Source organism: Astatotilapia calliptera, chromosome 20 (genome assembly GCF_964374335.1).
Source record: "Astatotilapia calliptera chromosome 20, fAstCal68.1, whole genome shotgun sequence".
NCBI lineage: Eukaryota > Metazoa > Chordata > Actinopteri > Cichliformes > Cichlidae > Astatotilapia > Astatotilapia calliptera.
In genome coordinates, this window is record NC_137441.1 from 32,937,168 (window position 1) to 32,964,376 (window position 27,209).

The window sequence follows — 27,209 nt, forward strand, 5'->3', positions numbered from 1 at the left end:
AGCAAGGATCCCTCTGAGGTCAGACATCGAGGCTCATCATCTATCTAAGATTAAAAATAATCTGAAGAAACAATAAATGGTTTATTTATATAATGTTAGTATTTGCAACATGTTGCCTAGAGTTGCCTAAAGTTCCTTCTTTTCTGTCAGAGTGGTGCGTGTAGAGCAGGGCTGCCCAATCCCAGTCCTCGAGAGCTACTATCCTGCAGCTTTTAGATGCATCCCTACTCCAACACAGCTGAATCAAATGGTTTGATTACCTCTTCAGCATGCCATCATGTTTGGCAAAGGCCTGATAACAAGCCATTCATTTGATTCGGGTGTGTGGGAACAAGGGTGCATCTAAAAGCTGCAGGACGGTAGCTCTCGAGGACCGGGATTGGGCACCCCTGGTGTAGAGTGACCACATATCTTTCTTTATATGGGACTGGACACCATTTTTTATTCCTTGTCCCACTCTCCCACATTTTTTTTCCTGCATTTCTCACGTCTGGCTTTTACCCAGTCCATATGAAGGGAAGGCTTTGTGTTATAGTCAGATGAAGGTCAGCCTGTCTGATACTCATTGGGAGAGTCACCAAAAAGTCACGAGATTTGCAGATTTTGCTAAATGTGATGAAACTACAACAGAGAAAATGAAGTGGCTGTATAGTCAGAGAAACCGAGTTTTTGTCTTTTTTATTTTTATATTTCCTTCAGGATGGAATATGTGTTGGTTAGTGACACATTATATGTGTTTCATAATTGGATCAGAATGGTTTAAACTGTCAGATCTGGCTAAAAACAAGAAGTATGTTGATCTATGGATACATCCAGACTAAAAAAGTGAAATAAAATTCAGACATTTAGATGATCTAGATTATGTTATTTCATAGTTTGTCTAAAATAAACAGCGTCTGCCTCACACTTAGTTTGTTGAGATTTGGTTGCCCTGGTTGTATATATGATGCCATTTAATATATACAATGTATTAGGTTAGTTTTTGGTTTTTACTATGCTTTTTTTCTGTTGCATTTAACCACCGACTGAGTAGTTTGAAATTGTGATCATTCAATTTTAATCAACAAATTAAGTCAAATTAATTTTATTTGCTTTTTAAAGCATAAACAGGAGTTTTAAGTGCGCAGAAATCTCCAGCAGCCCTCTGTTTCTGCTTTCTCTAACAATTTTAAAAAAATTGTTCTCAATGACTTCCTGCTTTTGTTGTATTTAGTTTGATTTTAATTAATAGTTAGATCCTTTTAATTATTATTATTATTATTATATGATGTCTTTTGGGGAAATGAGAAAAGTACACAAGCACGACTATATGCAGTATATGCTAATAATACTCATAATAATCATCACAGCTTATTAAAAAAATGCTGAAACTGCTCATTCTTTGTTAACATTATTGATCCAGCCCTCACTTTAACACAATTGGCTTTCCATATTAAAATATTGCATAATTAAAACATGAAACGTTTTCATATTTCTGAACTTGGTCATTCCTTCCTAATAGTCACTTTCAGTGATGCTCAAAAGCCAACGAGCAAGTAAGACTCATATTCTCATTTTGGTTGCCCCGGTCATCAGCAGTTATTTTTTACATGCCAGGGAAATACCACGCCAGAATTTTGCTGGCTCCTGTGTAATGAGCACTGGTGAAACTAATAATTAAAGGCATCATAAGACAGGTCTGCCAGCGGAGAGTCAATGGAGAAGAAATGCAATAAGAGGCCATTTAAATCACCTCAAATGGGACAGCGTGGTTGGATTCAGGGGAGACCTTTTCTTCAGCCCTCCAGACACGGCCCAAAAATGTGAGGGGTGTGAGCCGAGAGCAGCATCTCTCTCTGAGAGTCAGTGGGAGCGCAAGAGCCCTGAGCGGCCTAAGCGTGAACCTCTCATTTTTTCCCTGGCCGAAGAGTCATAAATGTCTTGTTCCTATTGTGTGGGATTTCATCTCGGACATTGTCCCCGTGGCTCTGCCCACCAGTAGCCAATAAGTGGAACATGGTCTCCTATCGAGCAGCAGTCTAGCATTCCTGGGATTTCCAGTCGGCTGTCTGGCATAAGGTCGGAAGAGACACCACCGAGCCAACTGGAAACCTTGTTTCTGTCCATTTTTTTGGTGAGGAGTGTTTGGTTGTCTCTACGCTGGAATGCTATTGTCTTCACGTGTGTTTTAAAGTAATAAAAGCACACTTGGTTTAATGTGATGGGAACACTGAAGTGTTACAACAGAAAATGACAAAGACAAGTGTGCTAGAGTGTGTTACATATGTTCAATGGGGACTTCTCAGCCTCATTCACAGGTTCTTTTTGATTGGCTTTCAGTGTGGGGCTAGAAGTATTAAACCACTGTGCCAACATCTTTAATATTTTTTTATATGCCCATAAACACACAAACAAACTTAAAAAAAAAAAATAGCATTACACTACAATAGGTAATTTTGGCCAGCACACAGTGCAAGAATGAGCAGGAATAGTTGGCAACAATAAAATGCATGTGGGGTTCAAGGGTTGTTTGCTATTATGCATCGGGCCTTTCACAGACCAGCACTCTGTTAGGGCACAACAGACAAGAGAAAGGTGGCAGTTTTTCCATCTCAGTCTTCATTGGATATTATTTAGTATAAATAATTAAAAATGTTGTGCTCTTTTCTTAATAAATGCATGAAAGTTAAAAAAAAAACATATTTCAGGGGTTACTTACAAATTAATTGGAACATATTAGTGATTAGTCATCATGTAAGTAAACTATATTATTAGTTTTCTAGTTATTGACATTGACTTTAGTCTTTTAGTTCAAGCGATTCAAGACAGAGGATGCTCAACCTGTAACAAGCAGACTCACTGTAACACTTCTGGAAACTTAAGTAAGCTCTTGACGAACAGCTGATGTCTATCTTCAGAAGAAACTCGTTCATGTTAAGTCTGAACTGCTAATGTGCGATCAATTAAACATCACAGAAGGTGAGGTTTGTCATCAGGGTGGATTTCGTTTTTGAGGCCGACCTTCGCAATCCAATATCTTCCGTCTCCGGGGATCCTTCCTGCCTCCACGCTGCTTCAGACGAAATTAAATGAGCACAAGGGAGAGAGGGTGCAGCAACCTGGGCAGTGTCCTCGTTGAGCATGAATTACAGTGAATGAATAAACTCCCTGGAGGGCAAGAGATGGGACTGACGCTCAGTCCCGTAACCCAGTGAAGGCATCTGCTTAATCAGCGGGCCAGTGGGAGTCCTTTTGGAAACTGGTAACTTTTACACTGGTGCCTTTTTGACGCACGCTTTTATTAAAAGTTTCCACAAAAGAAAAAACAGGCCACACAGCACTCTTTGGTACAAGAAAAAAAGGTTTGAAAAACTGTATTAAAAGTTTGTCAGGTTATAGGTTGAATCAATTTACAGTGCACTACACAAATGGGGAACAATAACTCTAACTTGTAATGTGAAACAATGTGAAACAAACACACACACACACACACACACACACACACATTTTCTCAACTACAGCTCACATTGCTTTTGCTAATCTGCGATGCAGTAGAGGCATCGATGCAGTTTGTGCTAAAGACTAAAATCACTCAAGAAAATGAGTATTACGTAATCAAGAGTCACCTCCAGGCCTGAAAAATGAAGCCACAGTGGAAGTAAACAAACAAGCAAATAAACAAAAAAAACTGCAATTCCTTCACATGAAATAATTGGCAGAAAATTGTATTTTTTGATAATTGAGTGTTCATTGAAGCGTAATTTAATTTGCACATCAGTTTTAATTTGTACCATATTTGCTACATTTTTTGTGAACTATTTTTTAAAAAATATACTATACAATTTATTTATTTAATCATTCTGATTATGTAGAGGTCTCAAAAAGTCTCACAAAAACACATGTAGAAAATATAATACACAGTGTAATACACTCTGCATAGGCCTGAATCCCCTCAGTGAGATCACTGACAAGGCTGGCTACAAATACCGACTATGGAAGCCACCTACTCTACATGGACGACATCAAGCTGAATGCCAGAAGTGAACAAGACATTGATTCACTGATCTACACCGTCAGGATCTACAGCAATGCCATTGGAATGTCGTTCAGATTGAAGACGTGTAGTTGAATGGTAACAAAGAGAGAGAGAGGATTGTACTACCAGAAATCAACATTGCAGACATTGGGGACAGCTACAAGTACCTGGGAATATATGTGCCGCTGGCAGATAGAGGACATCCAGAAACCAGTGGTTGAGCAAAGCTGGACTGAAAGACAGCACAGAGGCACTGATCATGGCAGCACAGGAACAAGCTCTGAGCACACGATCCATGGAGGCCGGGATCTACCACACCAGGCAAGACCCCAGGTGTTGGCTGAGTAAAGATGCCCCTGAGACAATCCAGCACATTGCAGCAGGGTGCAAGATGCTAGCAGGCAGGGCATACATGGAACGCCATAACCAAGTGGCCGACATAGCATACAGAAACATCTGTGTCAGTTATGGCCTTGTTGATAATGACTGCGCAAAGATCCTGTTGCATTTCCAGATAAGAGAGACAAACTGGTGATGGCTAACCAAAGGACATAGTAGTGGTGGACAAGCAAAAGAAGATGGCCTAAGTGATAGCTGTAGCAATACTGAGTGATAGCAACATCAGGAAAAAGGAACACGAGAAGCTTGATATTAATTAGTCTTGCTATTTTCATGTGTACTCAAGACTTTGCTGTAGCAACCCTTTGGTTTTCCAGATCATAGAAACCACTTTACTGAGTCTTTTTCTGCTATACTATTTCCATGACAACATACTGTATTTTTACCCCAGTGTAACACATATATATATATCAGTGACTTTTAACCTCTTACCACTGTTTAGATCCTTGCAGACATTTTTAGGACGCCCCTGAGATTGTAGTTACCGTCTCACTTGCATTTGTGCAGTCTCTGCCAACTGTCACTAAATCCTCCTCTTTGCTCGTGGATAAAGGGAAAGTTGATGAGGAACATATACTCTTACTTGTAGTCATAAAATAAAGTGTTAAAGGCAAAACAGCATGCATTGTGTGTTAGTGAACCCCAGGGCCCAGTGTTTTACCGCTCTGGATTTTAAGTCTCGTTACTGGGAGATTATTAGACTTAATCTAGTAAAGAGGAGCGTGACGTCCCGATCACCCTGAAGGCTTATGAGCGCCTTTTGAAACAGTAGGGGAATTTATCCACCCTGGCCATATGCTGCTTCTCTCAAGAGGGGGGGAGAGGTGTGGCTAATTCTGGAGTGAAGCTATTCAAACATCACCTGAGGCAGTGAGCTGGCAGGTAGCGGTCATAGCAGTTCTATGTGTTATGAATGGGCTGTAATGGTGTTGACGAAGCATTGGATCACCCGTGGTGTGGAGTAGGGTGAGCTTTGCCTCAGGGTAAGTTGTGGCTGGATAGCAGTGGAGCAGTGAGGTGCAGAGGGCGATCATCATGGGAGTCCTTTGAACTGCAGGCTGCAGGTGGAATGCGCTCAGTCAGCAGGTCACTTTTTTTCATCCTGCTTAAGGGCTGAGCCTGGAGAGTCAAGCTAATGCTAATTGTCCTTGATGTGGTGGTCCGTGACTGAGATTTACCAGTCATCATGACCAACCCATTGTTCATGTTCATCAGAAGCGACTCAGAGTCCTCAGATTCGTCTTTGATCTGACAAACCAAAACGTCACTGTAACTGAAGACCAAAATTTCACAATCACAAAAAAAAGAGGGAAGAGGGAAGAGTGTAAAGACAGTCAGTTACAGTGTATCAAGGATAAACAATATAAAGTAGAGTTGGGGGGGGGGGGGGGGGGGGGGGAGCCTGAGAGCCACAGCTTTCATTTACTGGCCAATCAAAGCCACAATGTCCACTTTACTGTTTAGTTCAGCTCAACACTTACAGATACACTTAAAAATCTTGGTTGGCTGATGATAACAAATGTGTCAAAAATGTTCGATCATATAAATCATATTAACATGGAAAAAACAGTTTGAGAGCATCATTCACCAAACAACAAGAGTCCTCTAACAAATAACATTTGTAGTGTGACTAAAAGTCTTGAGTCACCTGTCCTTTTCTAACATTTTGCTAATAAAATGCAAAATAGGTGCAGTGATTTTTTGAAAAATGTGGAAAGATATATAGAAAGTAAAAAAATGCAAAAATTGAGTTTGTAGAATTTTAAGGAGATTAAAAGTCAATATTTTGTATGACTGTCTTTATTCTTCAACACAGCCTAAACTTTCTTAGGGAGATTTCTTGTAATTTATTTAAAAAGTCTTCAGGAATAGTTCTCCAAATTTCTTGAGGGACATTCAAAGATCTTTTTTGGCTGTTGGCTGCTTTTTGTTCTGTTCTCTGTCAAGATGATAGCACACACTGCTTCAATAATGTTGAGATCTGAGCTGTGGAGCCCAATCCATGACTGACAGTGTTCCACTGTGTTTTTCTTTCTATTAACAGGTATGCTTTTACTTCATTGGCAGTGTGTTTGGGATCATTGTCATACTTTTTTTTTTTCAGGCCTGACATCTCTTATTTTTGTCCTCCACTTGTTCTGAGATAAGAGCCACTTCTCACAAAGGAACGAGTGGGGATTCAAGACTTTTGCACAGCACTGTGAAGCAAGACAAAGCATCACTAACTAAACTCATGCATGTCTGTGTGTATATGTTTTGTTTTTTATATATCGTGGATGCAGATATTTAACTGGTGTTGAATTATTTTTCTCAGCATGATAATAACCCCATATATAAATATACAGCCAGAGTCATTAAGAAATATCTTCAGCAGCACAAAGAATGAGGATCCCAACAACTGGTATTGCCCAGTTAGAGCCCCAATCTCAATATGAGAAAGTCAGTCAGCGGTCAGATAAAGAAAAAAAAGCTAGTAGGTTCATCACTTTGCACAGTCCTGCATGTTTCTAACCACCACAATCCCTTAAAATGCTGTCGTTTAGATGCTGTGCTGTCAGACAGCGACATGAATCTCTGGATGCAGTTTGTGTGACCGGAGCCGCATGACTTGGGAGGCTTGCTGTTCCTTCACTGGGATCCTTTTGTGTGCCCCCTCCCAGAGCAGGGACAGCTGATCCGCAGGGGCTCCATACCTTCGTTTTACACCAGTTAATTACACACTAGCATACCTCAGCATCACTCCCCCTAACCCCAACAGCTGTCATAACAAATACTCATCCATAGCAAACAACTTCCCCAAACAAACAGATTTGTAAATAAGAATGAAGAGGGAAGGGCAGATAAGATGGTTAGAGTTCAAAGAACACATGCACAAAGGGTATCCACTTCCATACTTGTTTTACAAACAGTTTCATAATCTACACAAGGAGTTCTTCGTTTTCTGTCTGTCTCTGTGAGAGAACTTATGAAACGGTGCTCCTCCTGGGCTGACAGAGAGCGCTGTGCCTTTTTGTCTGCTTGAACAATTAAACAGATTAAATGTGATCAGCTCAGGACTGTTGAAGCGCTGGATATATTTGATGGCTCCCTGTGCTTGTATACCACGCTGCACGTGGTCCTGTCCTTACTGAGTGCCACAGCACTGCTCACAGCCAGCAGATCAAGGCCTCGCTTCTCTGTCAGCCCCCAGCCAGCCTCCAGGTGGGCGCTGCTAATGAGCCCCAGCTCTAGCACTGGTGTGGGCCTCTTCTTCCCAGGGTTGGAGGGGGCTGTGGAGGGGAGGGGGGCAGAAAGAGTCTGCTGGCAGGGTCAGCACCAGGCAGGGGGCTGAGGATGGGACAAGGATGAGGAACACCAGAGTGAGAGCTGAAAATCACACTTTTCAGCCCTTATTAATGGTGAGTTTGTACATGAGTGTGGGAAGATCGAGTGTGAGGGCCATGCAAGGAAAAAGGTTGTGCCACAGGGTGCATTATGAAACAGAAGTGCATTTTGTGCTCTTTGATCTGTGTTTATTGTGACTGACCACACACTGTTCCACTTGTTTGCACGCCGGCTGAATGGGCCAGGCGGTAGGTTCCCTTTGCTTTACAGTATGAGATATTCCAGAGTAAACAACCCCTCCTTCATCCTCGACGAGATACAAGAGAAAGCAGTGACTAATGAGAGTGTTTGTCTGATGCTGCCAGCCTCCACTTTTGTTTCCCGGGCTTTTGATGTGATTGAAACGTGTGCTTTCAAAGACACAAATCATCTCCTCTGCAGTGTTTGGCCCAAAATAAAGCTTAAAGGGAGGGTACGTGCTGTTGGTGTCTCCACATCACAGGGAAAAAAGAAGGGCGGCGATGTTTGGGGTGTAAAGGGGACTTTGATGATGGGATGATGTTTGAGGTGACCACAAACATGGAGATGCGATAATCCCTCTGCCCCCGCTTCAGCCATTGTGAATGCTAGTCAGCGGTGCATTCAGATGACTTCAACAATGAACAGCCCACACAATAGCTCCCTGTGCCATTTCAGTCTGGAAGAATAATATCTCGTCAGATTGTCCTTAATGGTGTGCGTTCTGTGTTTAAACTCTGGCCTTGTGCAGGAATGTGCTGAGCTTATAGCCTCAACATAAAATCTGTCGTCAAAATCAACCAGCAGTGTAAATTCAGCATCTTCTGCTCTCAAACTGCTGGAAAGAGAGCGAAAGTGTAGTTTGTCACCATCTCGTGTTTTGTTCAAACAACAAAGACACCAAGACTGATGTAAGGGGAAAACTTTTGGTGCTTATGGTCGGTGGTCTGGCTGCTGAGTTGTAGATTTCACTTTGTAGCATTACATACAGTTTTTTGTTTTTTTTGTTTTTTTTTGGCCTGTCCCGTTTGGCTCTTTTGCCATCAGAATTGTTGTCTAAAGGCAAAGAAAGATGCCCAACGGATTTACTTTACCAAACTGACCATCCCAGCCTTGCCGTAATGGTCCATTTGATTCACCTTTTATTGTTTATTTTATTTTCACTTACTGAATACGGGACAGACTTGACTGGGGGAAAGAAGGGGAGAAAGAAAGAGGGAAAGAGAAACAGCTGAGAAGAGGGACAGGGGAGAAGGGCAAAAGACAAAAACCAACAGAACGGGCAGAGAAAAAAAATGCATATATCAATCACCTGGATCACCTGCTGAGAAAGAAAAAAGAAAGCAAGCAGAAGAGAACAAGAGTAATAGAATAAACAACATCACAATGATATATGGGAATATGACAGTAAATACTAAATGTTAAACATTATTGTGCAGCACATAAGATCAACAGAACACAGTGTGCTTTGAGGTAGGAGCCAAAAAGGGTGTAGTTTGTGGGTGTGATCACCCGTGTGTACACCTGTGAGCATGGACGCGCTTGTTTTTTGTTTTTTTAAAAGGTTCCTTCATGTAATAATCTGCTAGAGGGTGTGGGGGGGCCACAGCCCCGTCCTCCAGGGCGTGAAGCAGGTGTGGAGGAGATCAAAACTCCAGACATCCAGAGGCCCCCAGAACCCAAGAGACCAAGGAAGACCAACAGAGGGGCAGCTGCGCCACTGTCCCAGAAAGAGCTGAGGAGAGTCCCAGATGAGGGCTCACTCAGCAGCCGCGGAGCAGAAGCCAGGGGGAGTTGCAGTGACGCGCCCGTGAGCTCCGCCGGCAGCCAGCTGCGCCTGAGTGACCGAGCCCCAGGCCGAGAGGCCGGGGGCACCCCACCTCCGAAGTGGCCCGAGCGAGCCCCAGGCTCCAGGCCCCGATAAGCGGCCGCCAAGGAGTGAGCCGGTGTGTACCTGGACGCCCATCCCCGGACACAAAGAACCACCAACGCACCGATGTCTGAGGGGGTCCGCCACTGGCAGGGGAAGTGGTGGTAGGGGGAGATAGGCCTCCAAACCTTGGCGGGCCTGAGATGTCCCCAGAGAGGTGGCGCCTGACACCCAACCTGACATATAGACACAGACATACAGGCACACACAGATACAAACATCCATTCCCAGGAGGCGATTTGTGTTTTCGTCATGACCGCAAACCTCTTTGAAACCCTACAGCGTAACTTGTGCACAATGTGCACCTCCCCAGAAATGTAACTTGCAGTAAGCTGCAATGCCTGCTAAGGGTATATTTTATTTTAAACCGACATGAAAACAGTAATGGGAAAACATCCAAAGAGATGTTACTAACACATTTACGTGTAAATACATATCAGCCACCTAGCTTAATCGTTCTTGGCACAGAAGGAGTCTGGATGTGTGTGAAGGTTCTCAGTCATCCAGGTCATCGTAGTCAAAGGAGCTTGGAAAGAAAAGCGTCTGGACTTCTTTAAGTTACTTGAAGACGTTTCACCTCTCATCCGAGAAGCTTCTTCAGTTCTCGGGTCAAATGGTGGAGAGTCCCAGATTTAAGGAGTCTGCATGTACTTCATACTTTACTTGGTCACTAGCAACCTGTTGGCTTTAACCTCCTAAGACCTGAACTCTTTCATGGCATGCATTTTTAATTTCTCTTTGATATTTGGGCTGACTGGGACCTGATGAATGAAAAACAAACAATTACCAGTTTGTTTGTTTTTTTTACCTAATTTTTATTTCTAAGAAAAATGAGAGCCACATATGACGATAGTCGTTTAAAAATTTAAATAGAACAGTAGCAGTATAATGTCCTCGTAAGTCGATATCAGGCCCTTGTAGAGCAAAATTGAGTATTTTGGTCTAAATAACCCATCCACATAATAAATATGTGGACGCCTGGTCCTAGGAGGTTAAATATACCATCTCCCCTTTTTGACACTGCAACTTAAGCATATGTGTCCATATGAGGCATATGAGATGAGGTAAACCATGACATCTAAGTGGAAAAACTTGAGGGCAGTCTGTCAAGGGAGACACTCCATATAAAACACCTGGACCTGGATACGAATGTCGGCAGTGACATCAGCCACTTATGTAGGTTACGTCACAGGCTCTAAAAAAGATTCCCCACAGAAAATCAGGCCTTATGCTTCATAATTCCTTCAAGCTTTGCATCTCCAGATTTTTTAATAAACCTTTGAATTTTTGCAGACACTCTTTAAGGTAAGTTGTTAGTGGATTTCAGTAATCCAAGAGGATATATAAAGCATGTCTAAAATTCTCCATTTAAAAAAAAAGTCCTAAAGTAATTCGTAATGAATATGTCAGTGTCAAGCTGCCACACAGCCCCTGTCCCTCAGAGCGTGCACTCAAGAATGGGCAAAGATTATTGCTTTTTTTGAGGCGTCTCCTCCTTTATGCGTGTGTAAAAAGAGTTGGTTTTACGGGGGCACCGTTTCAGCACATGTTGGAACTCCTGCGGTGCTGGTCAGTCAGAGTGGAATACCCCTGTTTCATGGGTTCACACCAACGCCATAAAGGATTCTTTGTCACCCATGAGCAGGGTCATCTCTCTTTCCCACTGCCCAATAAACGTTCGCATTCTGCACCTTTCTTATGATTTTGTTTAGCTCACGGGCCCCAAACAAAAGTGCAAAGACTCGAATTATTCACAGGGAAATGAATAAAGGATTAATTTGCATTGATTTTGATCCACCATAAAAGGAGTAATTTTTTTTTTCCAAGACGAACCAGAAAGCAAAGCATTTTCCTTATCCAACAAAGCCAAACAAAAAGATCAATAGCACTTTCTAATATGGGAAGAGAAATCTCAAAATTGGTGCTTTTGTGTTTTATTAGTTTGGGGGATTTTCCACTTGGTCTGCAGTCACAGATAGACATTGACTTTTGTGTGGAAATTACGCTCTTGGTCACAAATTAAGAAAACATCAGTCTAAATTTAAATAATTTGGCCTGGGAAGGTTAAAAAAAGGTTCTTTATAAATCAAAAACTGACTGAAGAGTCAGTATGTTAATGCAGCAAACAAATGTTCTCTTTTCCACATTGTGTTTGTGTGTGTTCGACTCATTCAGCGGCATTCACCGTGGCCTGTGAAAAAAATCCTGTTCTCCTTGTAGCTGTGTTTGGTTTGGCTGGAATGGATTGGACACAAGCTCAATTTAAGCCTAAAGAGTGAAAAAGACTAATTTTATGCCTGATTCATCTGTGTTTGTGTTGGTTGTTTGTGATAAAACTAGCATTTTTTTAAAATTAATTTTTAATAAAGTGCATAAAACTTCATTTTTACCTGGAGTTTTAATAACTGCATGAAGTAAAATTGCAAAAAAGTATGAAAGGAATCCAACTGAATCAAGAGCAAACCATAAAAGACAAACGCGATGGTAAAGTGTGAACTAAAACCAACGTAAAACAGTGAAAAAGTCATGTATTGCAGTATTTATCAGAAACTCTCTCTTTTTAGTCGTGTGCAAAGACATGAAGTAAGAATAATAAAAGTTAACAGGAAAATGTGCTAACTGTAGCTCTCAAACAGACACCAAGTCAACTTTTTACATTTTCTTTGCCCCCCACATTTGATCCTTTGTCTTCCACTAGCCACCCCCTGTTTCAAATCCAACAACTTGTATACAGAGGGATGAGGAGGGGGGGTGGGGTTGCCCGTCCCATGGAGCGCAGCCTTGTTCCAGAGCGCCCAGGACGACCATATCTGTCATGGCGCATTCCACTGTGGGACCGTGAGTGGAGTGCCGTGGTGTGCCGGAGCTGCAAGTGTGGAGAGCTCAAAGGCCTGCTGAAATGCTGTAATGTAATTATGTGGACAGTCTCTCAGATCCATTAGCTTGAAATGGTGCTACAGCCCCACGCCCCCTCCTCATTCAGTCAGTGGGCAACCACGTCTTTTCTAAGGGGTGGGGTGTTAGCAGGGGGGCTTCTGAAGTCATCTGAAAAGACCTCCTCTGTCCTCATTGTGCTCATTGTCTTTGTAAGCCTGTTATTAGTGAGGGGAATCAAGTTACGGCCCTCTGCTGACAACAACTTCAGAGATTTTACACGCTCAAAAAATGATACCTTGCCCTCGTAGATGTGAAGCAATAACTTTTAGTTTAGTGATCTCTTCCGATTCTTAATGAATTATTTAGGGACTTTAACAATAATCAGCACATGACTGTGAATTCACATCAGTATTATTAGTGCATTATTTTATAATCTAAATGATCCTGAACAAAACAAACACTTTTCTTACAAAGCACAAAGGTTGGCTATGTTTTCTTCCGTAGAAACAGTGAACCGGGCATCGTAATTTAATCTCTTGCTAAAATCCACTGAGTACAACTGTCACGTCTGGAGCTATGTAAACAATCAGATCGTATTTATATCACTTAAAAACCATTTAACAAGTTAGCTGTGAAACTGCTGCTCAAGTACGAGCGTCAGGATAAAAGTGGAGATTGCATTAGCTTTGTAGTTTACAAAACATCCCTCGAACATTTATTCGGGAATCAAATTAAAGGTTCCAGCGATTTCCAAAATTTGATTTGGCGCTTTGTGTTTACCTAATCTCTGGCATTCACACAGACACCGGTGGAAATGTCCAAATGCGTCACTGCACAACTTTAAAGGCCTTTCCCATGTATTCCAGCCTAGTGACCCATTCTAAATAACCTATATCATTGGGGAACTGCTGTTTATAAAAGAGTCCATTGGGCCCTCCGCTGAAAGGTTTTTTTTTGGGGTGGAAGCCTGGATGAAAAGTGCAAAGAGGAGGATAAAGAAAAAGTATAGGAGATGTCAGGACGCCTTTGGAAGGAAAACAAACTGCGGAGACCAATGTGAGTTGACTTAATCTGATTAGACTAACCTCATCAACAGCCCACTTAAAAGGGAGAAGAAAGCCTTGAATTGGGGCGAGAGGCAAGAGAAAAGGGTCTCTCTCTCTCTGTTCAGAAAGCCACAGAGGCTCAGTGAATACACCACATTGTACTGGACATGCTGGTCTGCAGATGGCAAAATGACAACAAGCCGCTTGAAAAGTGAGGCAAATATAATTGATCTCGGGGCTTTTTTTCTCCTTTCTGCAGGTATGAAAACAGCTAAGGGAGTAATGAGATTAAGGAAGAATAAAATGAAAATACCACTTTTCCCTCACATTTGTGGTGCAAACATGCAGCCTTGAAGCCTTTGACTAAATGCACCCATGCCTGAAATGCCATGAGAAATATTTCCAGATTCATATTAATTTATTCAAATACTGACTTCTTATAAGGCACCCTGCGGTCGTGGTTATACATCAAACACAGAATAGCTGAAGAGGGAAATAGCTGATTTAATACCAGCACAATTAGTTGGTGTTAAAGAAAAACATCTGGCCGCTCCCAGACTGGACAAATCCCCAGCAACAATACGCATGAAATATCTCAACTTGGCAAATCCCTAAACATTGCTTGGCAGTATCTGAGAGGACACAGGTCCATATTTTTGCACACCTTCCTTCTTTAATATTTGCTTTAATCACATTCCATAATAAACTATCCACCCAGTGTTTTCAGTACTCTGTAAATCCGCCTCCCCGAAGCGAGAGGTGAATGCAGCAGCTGCAGGTGTCCTTTCAGTTGCAAGCTTAGATCTGCTTTGGTCGGGATTCTGGCTTCACTTGTTTCAGAAACCTCACACCACTAACTAGCACCGCTGAAGTCCTGCTGTCATTTCAGATTTGGAAACCTTCAGAAGAGTTTGTCCTCACTTTTATCAATCAGTGCTGGAAGAAGTATTCAGGTTAATATCGCACTAAATAAATAAAATGCTGCATTTTGAGTTTTAGTTCTGCTTTATGACTGAAGTGAAAGACTAAGTGTTATCATGCTGAATGACCCATATGAGTATTAAACTGTTATCATGAACTGAAGGCAATGAGACATTATTTAATTGGGTATACCTGTGCTTTTTTTCTTCCTTAAGAACGTCTTCTTGACAGCCACAGTTTCAGGTCTTTGCTGGACTTGCACCCTCTTTCTCAGGACATGAGTTTTGTTGTTACTGTTAATCTGCTGCAGACAGGTTTTCATGTCTGCCACTTCTTCTTTTAACCCTCCACTTGTTATCTCCTTAATGTCTTTTAAGAACATGCTGCACATGAAGGTCTTTGGCTCAAAGCGCTTTGGTAATCACCTTCTTGGTGCAAAAAATATTATTTTATGCCTGTCAAACTGTTTTATCTTTAGCATTTTTACATAGATACCTAAAGATAGAATTCAAAGTTTGCTCTTTGCTAAGTTATCTGTAATGTGCAGACACAAAACTGTTTCATCTCTTGAGTTAGGTGACTTTTAATGCTTGAATAATTCATAGGTCAGTGTTAAGAGGCTTAACAAACAAAGAAGATTCCTCGGAAAATGGTCAGGTGCAAAGACTCGACAGAAAATGAGTGGAAAAAGCAGCCAGCATCCAAAGAAACTTTAGAGGACCTTCAAAAAGCCTGGAGAACTGTTGCTCAAGACCACTTTAAAAATTACACAAAATATAAAGAAATGGAGGGTGGCTTGAACATTTTGCTCATTACTTTCTGTTCACAATTTGTGAATATACTAATTAGAATATTTACACTCTTAATCTTTAACAGTTAGCTACATTAAAGAAGACTACAGCAGAAAGTATACTTCCCTCTTAGCTTTAGAGATCTATAAAGTCCCTCAAATGTGCTCTTGTGGACAAACTCAAATGGCAAAGATTTCTAACCATCTATGATGACTGCCATGATTTCTGTGATATAGTCAATGTTCCCTCTAAACTGCGCGCGTGCGCAATTGCGCACTGCTGGCACGGTCTCTGCGCACAGAAAATCTGCGTTGGTCACAAAAAAAAAATCTAACCTGAATTGAAATTAAAATTAAAACTTTAACAATTCTGTTTTGCAGTGTTAGTCAGTGAGTGACTGGCTGTATGGGATTAGAACGATGCCGCCTTATCCCATAGTCCAGCCAATAACGCGATTCACATTCGTATATATGAAGCTAATCCACGTCGTTGACAGGCTATGACAGCGTCCTTGTGACACCGGTGTTTTAGCTAGCAAAGCCTGATGTGGAGTGAAGCCACGTTAATGACAACGCATACAACCATTGGAGATGTGAGCAGGACAGACGGAACAATTGACGGGAAACTGTGGACTTTATACCAATTTTTAAATTGTGTTGATAGGCCACGTAAAACTGGAGTTATGATAAAAAAAATATCTGCAATGTTTGGTTTCCTTCCTGAATACTATCGTTGTTTATATTTACTGCGGGAAGAAACGGTAAAAACGGCTTTTTATAAGGAAAACCTTGAAAGCGCTCTCTGCCTGTGAGCAAAAACAAAACCAAACCCCTCCCCCTACCCTTTCCTATTGGTGGAAAAATGTACCATGTCGACCAATCAAAAAATGATATTGCAACATGGCATTTAGTTGTTTAGGAAGGGGGAAGTTTGACGGCGGTGTTTTGAGATGTGAGAGATTGTCGACGTTTAGCGCAAATCTTGTGTAGTGAGTGTGTAGTGTAGTCAAAAGTTTTGTTGTGTGTGTCAGAACAATGAGGCGACTGCTGAATGTTACAGGTGTTACAGCAGTGATACATCTCCTGTTGTCAGGCCTGCAGGTATCAGGCTGTTGTTCTCCTTTATCTCATAGTGGACAGAAATTATTTTTTGGAGTGGCACAAATAATTTGTGTGGCATCAAATTTGATGCAGAACAGCTGATTGTTCTGTAAATAGTTTGAAATGTTTATTTAATAAAAACGGCTTGGCTGCATTTTTAGGTAAACAGCTGCAAAAAACTTTGTTGTTTGCATAACTCAGTTACTTTTTTGAAGAAGTAACTATATAATTAATTGCCCAACATTGGTCATTATTTACTGTATTTTGCAGACAGAGATTTACAGGACTCTCTCCCAGACCACAGACTCATAATACAAGTCAGAGCTTTATAAAAAAAAAGAGAGAGAGAGAGAAGAAAAGAAAGAAAGTTTTGTTTTCAATATTGGAGTTCAAGTTATTTTTTACTTCCAATAGTGTTAACATACTACACAGGTCATGAACAAGATTTTTTTTTTAATTTTCATTGTAGGTGGGCTAAAGCAGTTAATTAAAAGTAGTCTAACATAAATGTAATTGCTGTAATTTGATTATTTTAATAAACCATGTAACTTGGATGGATTCAATGCTGGCGTGACCACAGTGCACATGTCTGCTGTTGCTCACAGTGGCCCAAGGGACCGCTCAGGGAGTTTGTGTGTTCGCTCAGACACGTGAAAAATTAGAGGGAACATTGGTCATAAACCAAAGTAATGATTCCACATGTTTAGTTGTTGCTTTTCTGCTCCAAATCGGTCACTGCATCTGAAACAAAACACAGCCACCCAAAAAGCCATTGTAGCTGCTCAGTGTTGGGGAGTCACTGCGGTAAACACATCTACCAGCACTTGATTGGGAAGTGTGTATAAAGGGATTGCCAGGCCGACAGCAGCTAATACAGATATAATTGACTCTCCTTCTGCATTCTGCACATGGATTTGGAGAAGTGCACAGACCTATTGTACAACAACAAATTAAGCAGGCAGTGGTCAAAAGGAGCTGCTGAGCATTCAGCAAGACTGGACAACAGACTACTGAACTCTGCTAAATCTGCAAACACAGCTTCTCCCTCCTTCTGGGCCCTTTCATCTCCCCCGACATCTCCTCTTGCAGACCGCCGCCTCATAAAGCTAAGTCAAAAAGCAAGTACTCTCTCGTCTGGCGAATGTTGATCATTTACTAAAGGCTGCCGTTTCTCTTCTCTGCATTCCTCAGGCCGGCGATGTCGGCATGAGCTTTTAACGATGCTCTTGTGATGAAGTCACTCGAAAAGTTTCTTTGAGTTGAAGGGGAATTTTTGTTCTCTTTGTTGTCTGGGTCCAGATCTTTGAAATGCAGGAATGAAGAGAGAGAATTATTGATGGATCAAAATTATGAGGCCTTTTCTGACTCCAGATCAGGTTCAACAGGTGCTATTTCACCTGTACAGAATTATTACAGCAAAATCCCATTAACTCCTCTGCTGCAGGGAGTAGTCAAAGTAATCCCTGTGGAGCTGAGCAGAATTAGATCTGCTTCATTTGGGCCGATCCGAAAGCAAATAAAGCCAACGTGAACCCAAGCACACACAGCTGGCCCTTGAGACTCAGTATCCTGGGCAAACAAATGTCCAGCATGCCTCAGCACAGCTCACCCATGGGTGAGGGGGCCATGAAACCCTGAACAATGGCTGATACACTGAACTGATGCGCGGCTTAGCAAAGTTTTATTACATTTGGCCTGTTTCAATACGATGCCGGCCAAAAGAGGACCCCAGACTTTGTCGTCAGTTTTAAGATTACTATGACATCTTCGCCTCCTTAGAGCTGGTAATGCTCCTTTTGTTGCAGTGCGCCCACTGGCTTAACATGGAAATCTGGTGGTTTGAGTTTTAATTTGTGTCCCGGCTGCAGATCCATGTGGGGTAACCAAAAACTGTTGCTTTGTCTGTGTGGGGTTTGGATTTGATCAGTTTCAAATCTTACTTGTTATTATGTAAAAAGAAAAAAATTAAATGCTTTTAGCATATATAAAGTTAACATATTCATTTATCGAAGGATGACTTGCACATGCTCTGTGTAAGTCTCAAATATTTACTGATAACTTATGTTGATTTTATTTCCTGAGATTTAAACGCTTATCTTACTTATATATTTTTTTAATCATATGAAGGTCCAAGGCTGTAAAAACCTTTGTTTTACACTATGTGGATGTCTGCTTAGTCCATTTCAAATAAATAATGTTTGCAATGAGAGAAACACTCCAACTAAAGTTGTTTTATTTCTCCTTTACTGTGTAACACCCTATTCTCCTCTATTACTGGCAACAAGAACAAGTAGAGAAACAAACTTGAACATGAATTAAATGTAAATATTTTAGATGTCTCAATATGAATGTGTGTATATCTTATATTAATACTATAAATATATTTTCTAGGCATAAGTAATATGTTTCCTTTAATCTATTACTCTCTTTATTTATTTAAAATAAATTAAGTGACTAATAGCCTTATATTTGGTGCAAGTTTAAACAGAGCTGTGCCACCTTGTGGTCATCTCAAGACTGTGATCCTTGCCTTACTGCATAAACTTGTTCTCATACAGTTTACATTTAAAAACACACACATATCAGAAACTCTTTTTTCTGAGGACTCTTAGGAAAAGGAAATCCAATTAAAAAAGGACGTCACTGCAGAGCACGGCCACGTGGAAACTACAGTGGGTGCATCTCATGTAAGGGACGCACTAGAACTACAATCATGTAAAAACCGATGCTTACACTACACTGTAAATATAGTTAAGCCTTTATGTCTCGATTCTTTACAAAGCCTAAACTTTGGTCTACTTTATTTTATTTTTCGAAGTAAATTAACTTTTAACTTTTACAAATCAATCGCTAGATGGCGCCCTTCTCCTGCACACAGTCCAAGCAGCTTTAAGCGAAAGGACGTCCTTGTCCATACACAAATGTACACGAAAGGTCTTCGTGTGTTTTAATGGCCTCACAAACTGAATAGATCCGCACAGATTCCCAGGTTTTCTTATTCTGTGTCGACATAAACGTCTGGCTGGAGCGACTTTATTTTATTTTAAAAGAAATTGTGACTATCTGTGATTTGTCCACTACAAGTACGTATGTACTTTAAACTGAATATATGATTATTGGTGCAATTATTAGAGGCTCCACCGAAAGATCAGAGCTGCAAGCACGAGTATTTATTATTGCAGTTTAAATATCTTCCGAAATTACTCTATTCTATTTTGTTCTATTCGTGTTAAATATAACGTTTTCATATTGCCAATCCCTTCTTGGTCTGCAAGCTCTAATCTGCGAGTTCTGGCGCGTGCTCCGTGAAGACGGGAAGACACCGTGCGCGGATGGCACGCGGACAGATGTGCCACCCCCCTCCTTCTCTTCCTCCACCACCGCCACCTCCTTGAGCTGGCTCCCGCGCCGGCATGATTGACGTGAAGCTGTTCAGACAGCCAATCAGAGAGCCCTCCGCGTTATTTGCATAAAGTGACCGCACGCCATTGGCTTGGTGCGTGCTGCTGCAAACCGCTTCGCGTGTCGTTACAGACGTCTTCTCCTCCTCGGAGGCAGAGAGGAGTTTTAAAATAAGAGTGTAAATTTGTTCTGAAGTTTAAAATGTGTGTGTCGGGGGTAGAAAAAAGTATTCTGCTCTGCATTTACTGGGGATACAGTCACCACCAAGCAGACTATATTCCTCTAAAACAGGCATGAATTAATTCACGGCATCAAAACAATGTAGCGTCAAATATTTTAATAACCCGTACTGATTGTTATCGCTGCCGGGGGAAAACACGTCAAAGGAAGGTCTGCCCAGTAAAGTTTTGTGTATAGACTCTCCATTCATATCGCTCACACAAACACACATAAGCACACACTTAGCTACACACAAGCACTACAACATTTTTTGACGGAGTAAAGTTGGAAGCAAATACCCCCACCTCCTCCCTCCCTGCCTCCCTTATCACTTCACAGGCCGGCCGGGCCGCTGCCGCTCGCCCCGCTTTGTTGTTTGTCTCTGCAGGGCTGATTGAGCAGCGCGTGACTGACGGCCCGCGGGGGTGTTGTCCAATCAGCGGTCTGCCCCGCGCCCAATGGGTGAGTCCTCTCTGCTATTGGCTGAAAGCGAGTGTGGGAAAGAATGCAGAGAGGGTTTCACACGAACTGGGAGCACGCGAGCCGGGTATAAGTAGCGCTGCGGCGTGTGTCAGCGACAGAAGTGGAAAGTGGCTTTGAGCGGCGCACCGCACGCACCGTACTCACAAGACAGTTCAGTGATAACAAGCGGCACAAGGCAGACTCGTCCGTGGGACTCGGTTGTCAGGCATATATCTTATTTTATATTCTGCAGTGGCCCCGAGTGATTTTTTCTCTCTCCTTTTATACGTGAGCTCGCAGTAAGGATTTACTTTTTCACGCCTTTTTGTTTTACCTGGTTTAATCAACAATGCCAGCTGACACTATGGAAAAGCAGACGGCATCCCCTATTGCCGGCGCACCTGCAAACGGATCGCACACACCGGACAAGCCAAAAAACGCCAGCGAGCACAGAAAAGTAAGTAATTTAATGTTTTAAAAGAACGGAGGGGATTCTCCTCAAGTGAGGAATATTTGTACAAGTTTGTCCTTTAGTTACGAGATGTTAGAGATATGACATCACCGTGCAGTCGTGCAAATCCGTATATGCGATTAGTAAATAAAATATTTACTTAAGAATTTCTTTTTTTATTTGCAGTCTTCAAAGCCCATCATGGAAAAACGCAGGAGAGCCAGAATTAACGAAAGCCTGGGTCAGCTCAAGACGCTCATCCTGGACGCGCTTAAAAAAGATGTAAGTTCAAAATTATCCTAGAAACTTTTTTGTAATGAAATATTTGTATTATTCTTATTCGTAGATAATGAGTTGGTTTTAAATATTCCTATTCCTTTCCACAGAGCTCCAGACACTCCAAGCTGGAAAAAGCAGACATCCTGGAGATGACAGTGAAGCACTTGAGGAACCTGCAGCGCGTACAGATGAGCGGTAAGTTGATATAATAACAAAAGTGGGTCGTAAAGTCACGACTTTTGGAAAGAGTCTCAAAGCTGCTTATAAGTTACTAATATCGCGTCCTCCCTCTTCCGACCAGCAGCGCTCTCAGCTGACGCCACGGTCCTGAGCAAATACAGAGCCGGATTCAACGAATGCATGAACGAGGTCACCCGCTTTCTCTCCACCTCAGAGGGGGTGAATTCTGAGGTGAGGTCGAGGCTCCTCAACCATCTATCCAACTGCTTGAGCCAGATGATGTCTATGAACTACCAGCAGCAGTCCCCGTCTCAGCAGGCACACCTGGCCCAGCCCCTGCATGTGCAGCTTCCATCCACTCTGCCCATCAGCGGGGCCGCAATGGGCCCCAAGCTCAGTCCCGCTGAGGCCGTGTCCCCCAAGGTCTTTGGTGGGTTCCAGCTGGTGCCCGCAACAGATGGACAGTTTGCTTTTTTGATCCCCAACCCGGCCTTTACCTCCACCACGGCCCCTGTCATCCCCCTTTACGCAAACGCAGGAGTGCCTGTTGCGGTTAACGCCAGCCCGGTGCACGGCAGCTCAGCACCCACTGCAGCATCTCCTGTTCATGGCATGACGTCCTTCTCCGGAGGGTCCCAGGCGGTCAGCCCAGTGGGGGTCAGCACCGGCTCCGAGAGCAGCGAGCCTGTGTGGCGGCCGTGGTAGCTTAAAGGGACCAGAGACTGCACTTCAATCCAGTTCGCATTACTTTTTCAATTTAGACTTTTAAGTGACTGCACACAACGTTACGGGGGTTGAACCTGTGACTTTTCCGCTATGGGATGGTAACTCTAACCACTTAATACCCCCTCCCACTAGTTCATGTTGTTTCGTTTTATGGAACAGGTGCTGCCTCTAATGGCGCATGTTTTTATAAGTATATCTATATATATAATTTATTGTTGATTCCAACATTTGGATGTCCGTGGTAAACATGCAGATGGAAGATTTATAGGATTTTCTTTCTTTCTTTGTTTTTTTTTTGTTATGATGAAGTACTTTTTATGAAAAGGTTTAGTTTTGTATAGAGGTGTCATTGATTGTTATACCAAAGCTGTGTTTTATATTCTTTGTTGTTTTGTGTTTGAGAAGAAGTTGGGTGTTCACCCACTGTTTTAATAAATGAGGTTTCAGAAATTATGTCTCGTCTTCAGCCTGCTTCTATCACGTCATTAATTAATTTTATGAAGTATCCGTATGCGCCTCTATTATGTCACACGCCATGCGTAAAACTTCTATTTAACGCGTAAAAGTCATATCGAGGATCAAACTGTGGTTAGAGTTAAGGATAAATCAGGGGGTAAACAATATATTTTAATATTCATGTTCACAGTGTAAACCCCTGCATCAGTTAAGCTACCACAGGTTGAAAGTGGCCACCTTGTCACCAGTTTGGCGGGAGCTCCTTACATCTGGCCCACTAAAGAATGGTCCCGGGGACAATAAGGGTGTATTTTTCTGCTGCTACAAAGGTAATTAAAAGTTTGAAAAGGGTCTCATCCTGTATGCAGCGGGAGCTTTAAAAAGTCTCAAACCCTATTCAAGAGCCTGGGAAATGCGCTCAGGGGTTAATGTCACTAACAGATTGCTTCAGTGAAAGGAGAATATGGAAGGATCCTCGCTTTCTTTTGTGGATCAATTGTTCGATTCCACTCCAAGCGGAATGGAGGGAACTTGGTTAGACTTCGCTTTCAGGGCAGGGGACCTTGGCGGAAGTCGTGGAACTGGAAGACAAATAAAACTGCAGGTTGTGGAATATTGTAACCTGATTACGATCCCCCATCCCACGCGCTGACACACAATCATTTAAACTGCCTTGTTTTTTTTATTTCCAGTCTGCGGCCTACATCTGCTTAGGTGACTTTTCCGCACAGCGCCCTGCGAAGATTCTGCGTAACAGTGGTCTCCCTTTCCTTTTCCCACTTTCTGTTTACTCCTGGGTGAAAACATATCTTCCTCCAGTTAGTGGGGTCCGGAACTGAGGGCAGTGTTTCTGTGTCGACCGGCATGGTGCAAGCCGTGTGTCAGCCACTTGCAGTCAGCGGGCCCCTGTACTTGGGATTAGGTTACAGCCCGGTCAAAACCCCTCAACATTTAATACTCCACCGGCGCGCCTTAGCTGTGCATGACTGGCACAGGGCAAAAGTAAGACGGGTTTAAAGTGTTTTATCTGCCCTGGCCGCCAACACATGCAAAATAAACATTTGTAGTGCTTCATTCATTTAAGACGCGTGCGCAAATATAGAAAAATATCTATGTTCGTAAAGTTTTACGCGTAATGGGTTATTTAAACTTTTAGGGCTCATACCTTCCAACCAAAAGCAGCTGTTTTAGGCTCCGAGACTAAAAACATGTGAAGAAATCGAAATAAAGTGATGTTGTTTATAGAATCTCTTCACAGTTCCGTGGCACTGCCTACGTGACCTCTAACGGGTGTTTTTCTGTGATACCTTGTAGTCACAACTCCTGGTTTTAATCTCCCCTTTACAGTTGGACTGCTTTGTCGATTCGTGTACTTGCGTTCTCACTTTCACCCCCCCCCCCCCCCCCCCCCCCCCTGAAGTGGCAGTGCCCTGCAGATGACACCGGCAGTACATGGCATACTGAAACCCCACTGCCTGTGATCCTCAAGCAGCTTCTTTCTGCGAGGAGGCATACTGAAACACCAGTTGGCAGCATGTGTGGGTTCTGCGGTTGTTCCTACTGCCTTCGTGTCTGAGTTAATAGTTCAGAGATGCCTTTGTGTAGCTGAGGTCGTGAGAACCGAGCGAACTAGTCTGCCTGCGGCCGGGCACAGCGCCAGTCAGTAAATCCCCGCTGGCAGGCCGGGTCGTGCAGCCGCTCTGCGGAGGTGAGGAGGCGAACATACACACACGCGTGGCCGCCAAGAAGGGCGCCTGGTCCGGTGTAAACATGAGGGATTAAAGGGAGGGAACTTGGATCCAGCTGTTAGGCTACATACTCCCAAGAGAAGTTAACTGAGTCCGTCATATTTTCATGGCAACCTTTTTTAAACTGTTTGCAAATCAGGTTAAAGCTGCCTCTGTGGACAGGCTGGGAGTTAGGAAGGAAGATAAAGAAATCCTATATTCACTGTTTGCTTTGAATTACCCAACAGCAGCTGCTTTAAGGTAAACACAATAGGCTTATAGAGACGGTGGCAAAATGTAAATGTTTCTTAAAACAACAACAACAACAACAAAAATATGAACAGCTGACGCAGAGGTGTCCACAGAAAGAGGTAGCCCACCTATGGTTATTAGTCTGCATCCAGATATGAACTGCTTAAACGTGCGTACATGGTTTATTGCCTAACAAATGTACAAGTCCCATGCTGTTGAGTTTGGATCATCGTCTGTGTACAAAACGAAACAGGAGGGAATCCGTCGAGAAAAGGATTCCTACAGAGGGCTGGATGTCCCTCGGGGACCTGAGCAATCAAGTCCCTAGGGAGAAGTCACTATTGAAGAGGGGGTAGGGGGTCATCAGAGGAGCCCACAAATTATCATTCTCATTAGCGACTGAATGGCGGATAACATGCGCACAAGTTGGCGCCAAATTTTTTTATCAGCACCTTTCCCTCCAAATCCAATTGTTTGTGTTGCTTAGGCAGAGCTCGGTGCTTTTTGTATGCAATTGCAGCCTTAGCCTCCATACAGGGATGCAGCACTCAGCTTACCTTAAATTCTTCTCTCCGCACATACTTTAAAATAATAGAGAGCTAGGAAAGCTCTCAGAAGATAGATAGATAGATAGATAGATAGATAGATAGATAGATAGATAGATAGATAGATAGATAGATAGATAGATAGATAGATAGATAGATAGATAGATAGATAGATAGATAGATAGATAGATAGATAGATAGATAGATAGATAGATAGAGGACAGTCTATATTTGCTCCTTCAGCTGAAGACACTGCTGCAAGGAGGACATAGGGAAATGTTCTGCATGCTTTGGTCACAGGTTTTGAAAGGAGGGGCTGTATCAGGCATGAACTGTGTGTATGTGTAAGTGTATGTTTGTCTGTGTCTGTGCATGTGTGTGTGCGGACACTCCTCTTTGCACCTGTTTTCTTGAGAATCACAGAGGGTTGTACAGGGAGAGGAGAACGACAGATTTAGAGGGGTGGGGATGTTGAAAAAAGACACTGAAACTGTGAAAGTACAAAATGGACACACTTGCAGGTGTTTTTATTTCAGTGCAGATGATGCATGAAGCAGCTCCGAGTTAAGCTGATAGAATGCGTGTGTTTTAAAGTTTGACCTCAAATTTAATTACTTAGTACTTTATCAAGTGTTCAGTCTTTTAAGTTTTGTCCATACTTGCCTACCTCCTCCCCCCTGCCTGGTCTTTTTTGGCTCCCTCAAGCTTCCATCCTGTCCATGTATTTATAGTAAGGGAGCACTTATCCCTGGGACTGGGTGTGAGGTGTTGGGTGCGAGCAGACAGAGAAGGTGAGGCAGGGTGTGCAGACGCAACGGGACATGTCCAGCCTGATCAAATATCACAGGGTCTGGGTGCCGCGTGGGCTCCGTTGATCCTCACCGCTTGTCTACAGAACGTATTTCTGAAGCCAGGTTTGGCTTTTCAGCAGCTTCTTCAGTTTCACAGCATGAGGCCTTTGGCTTACAGCCTTTGCCACTGGTGCAAATTCCACAAGAGAAAGTCCTCTTGACAGGGTTAGAGGTCACCCCGCAGACTCCTAGGTGAAGAAGCCCCGTCTTCAAAAGTGGACAAATTTTATTTATGTTTTTTGTTGTTGTTGTTTTGTTTGTTTTTTTAAATCTGCTGAGGCGGGGTAATCCTTGTCTTTGCTTTGACAGCTGTTGCTCTATTTTTGCTCTGGTTCAGAAACACTAATCTCAGAGATGATCAACTAATGTATGAGATATTAAAATGAAACAGTTTGAAGATGCAATCATGCTAAGGAGCTCCAGAGCAGCTCCCATCAAGAGCTTGTTTTCTTGACTAACACCGAGTCTAATGATGTGTGGTAACTAAATTATATGGTCCCACCTCAGTTTAACTCAGCTTAATTTAAAGATAAAGAAATATGAACGCTCAATTGTCCAAGTTAAACATGACAATTAGAATTTTAATTGACTCAATTGTCTATTTAATAATATTTAATATATTTTAATTTCTTTTCTTTTTTTTAGACAACAAAACCTTTTTTTTTTGTAATGAAAACCGAAATATTATGTTGCAGTCTATTTATGATGATGCAGATGAATGTTTCATGATGGAGACCTTGCAAGATAGGTTGTGTATTTTGTGTTTACATCTGTGGTTAATTTTATTGATGAATTCTATTCTATACTATTCTATTTCTATACAATTTTATTAAGAATCAATAGAAGATTATAACTCAATATCGCCACCTAGTGTTTGAAACCTGGATAGAAGTGTGTGTGTGTGTGTGTGTGGGGGGGGGGGGGGGGGGGGTCCAGACATTGCTCAGTTGTGGGGACTGAAATCTGGTTGCACTGTCACATAATGTGAAGCTTCTTCTCATGTGTAGAATAAAAGCATGTCATTGCATTTTGGGGTGAAGAAATGCTTTAGGGTTAGGCTAAGGTTAGGATTAGGCAAGTTGTAGTTCTGGTTACGGTTAGATTAAGTCTCTAGGAAACAAATGCAAACTAACTAAATGTCCTCTCAAGTCAGTGATGCACAGCTGTGTGTGACTCACCTAGTGGCTCACTGCATGCCCCGACTTGTACCCAGTTTAACACCTGAGAAGAGCCTGCAC

At 42.4% G+C, this 27,209-nt stretch overlaps 1 protein-coding gene across 2 annotated transcripts; it reads left to right on the forward strand.

Annotated features, from left to right (window-relative positions):
- Positions 1 to 20,595: 20,595 nt before the first annotated feature.
- On the forward strand, positions 20,596 to 22,593 carry her9 (hairy-related 9). 2 transcript variants are annotated; one of them, XM_026153952.2, is made up of 4 exons: positions 20,596 to 20,961; positions 21,142 to 21,237; positions 21,342 to 21,429; positions 21,539 to 22,593. In XM_026153952.2, exons 1-4 carry the CDS (start codon positions 20,854 to 20,856, stop codon positions 22,117 to 22,119), a joined length of 873 nt encoding a protein of 290 aa, XP_026009737.1. In that variant the 5' UTR covers positions 20,596 to 20,853; the 3' UTR covers positions 22,120 to 22,593. The 2 variants fall into 2 exon arrangements, with proteins under 2 accessions (XP_026009737.1, XP_026009736.1); XM_026153951.2 differs by having other exon boundaries at positions 20,598 to 20,961; positions 21,536 to 22,593.
- Positions 22,594 to 27,209: the final 4,616 nt, after the last annotated feature.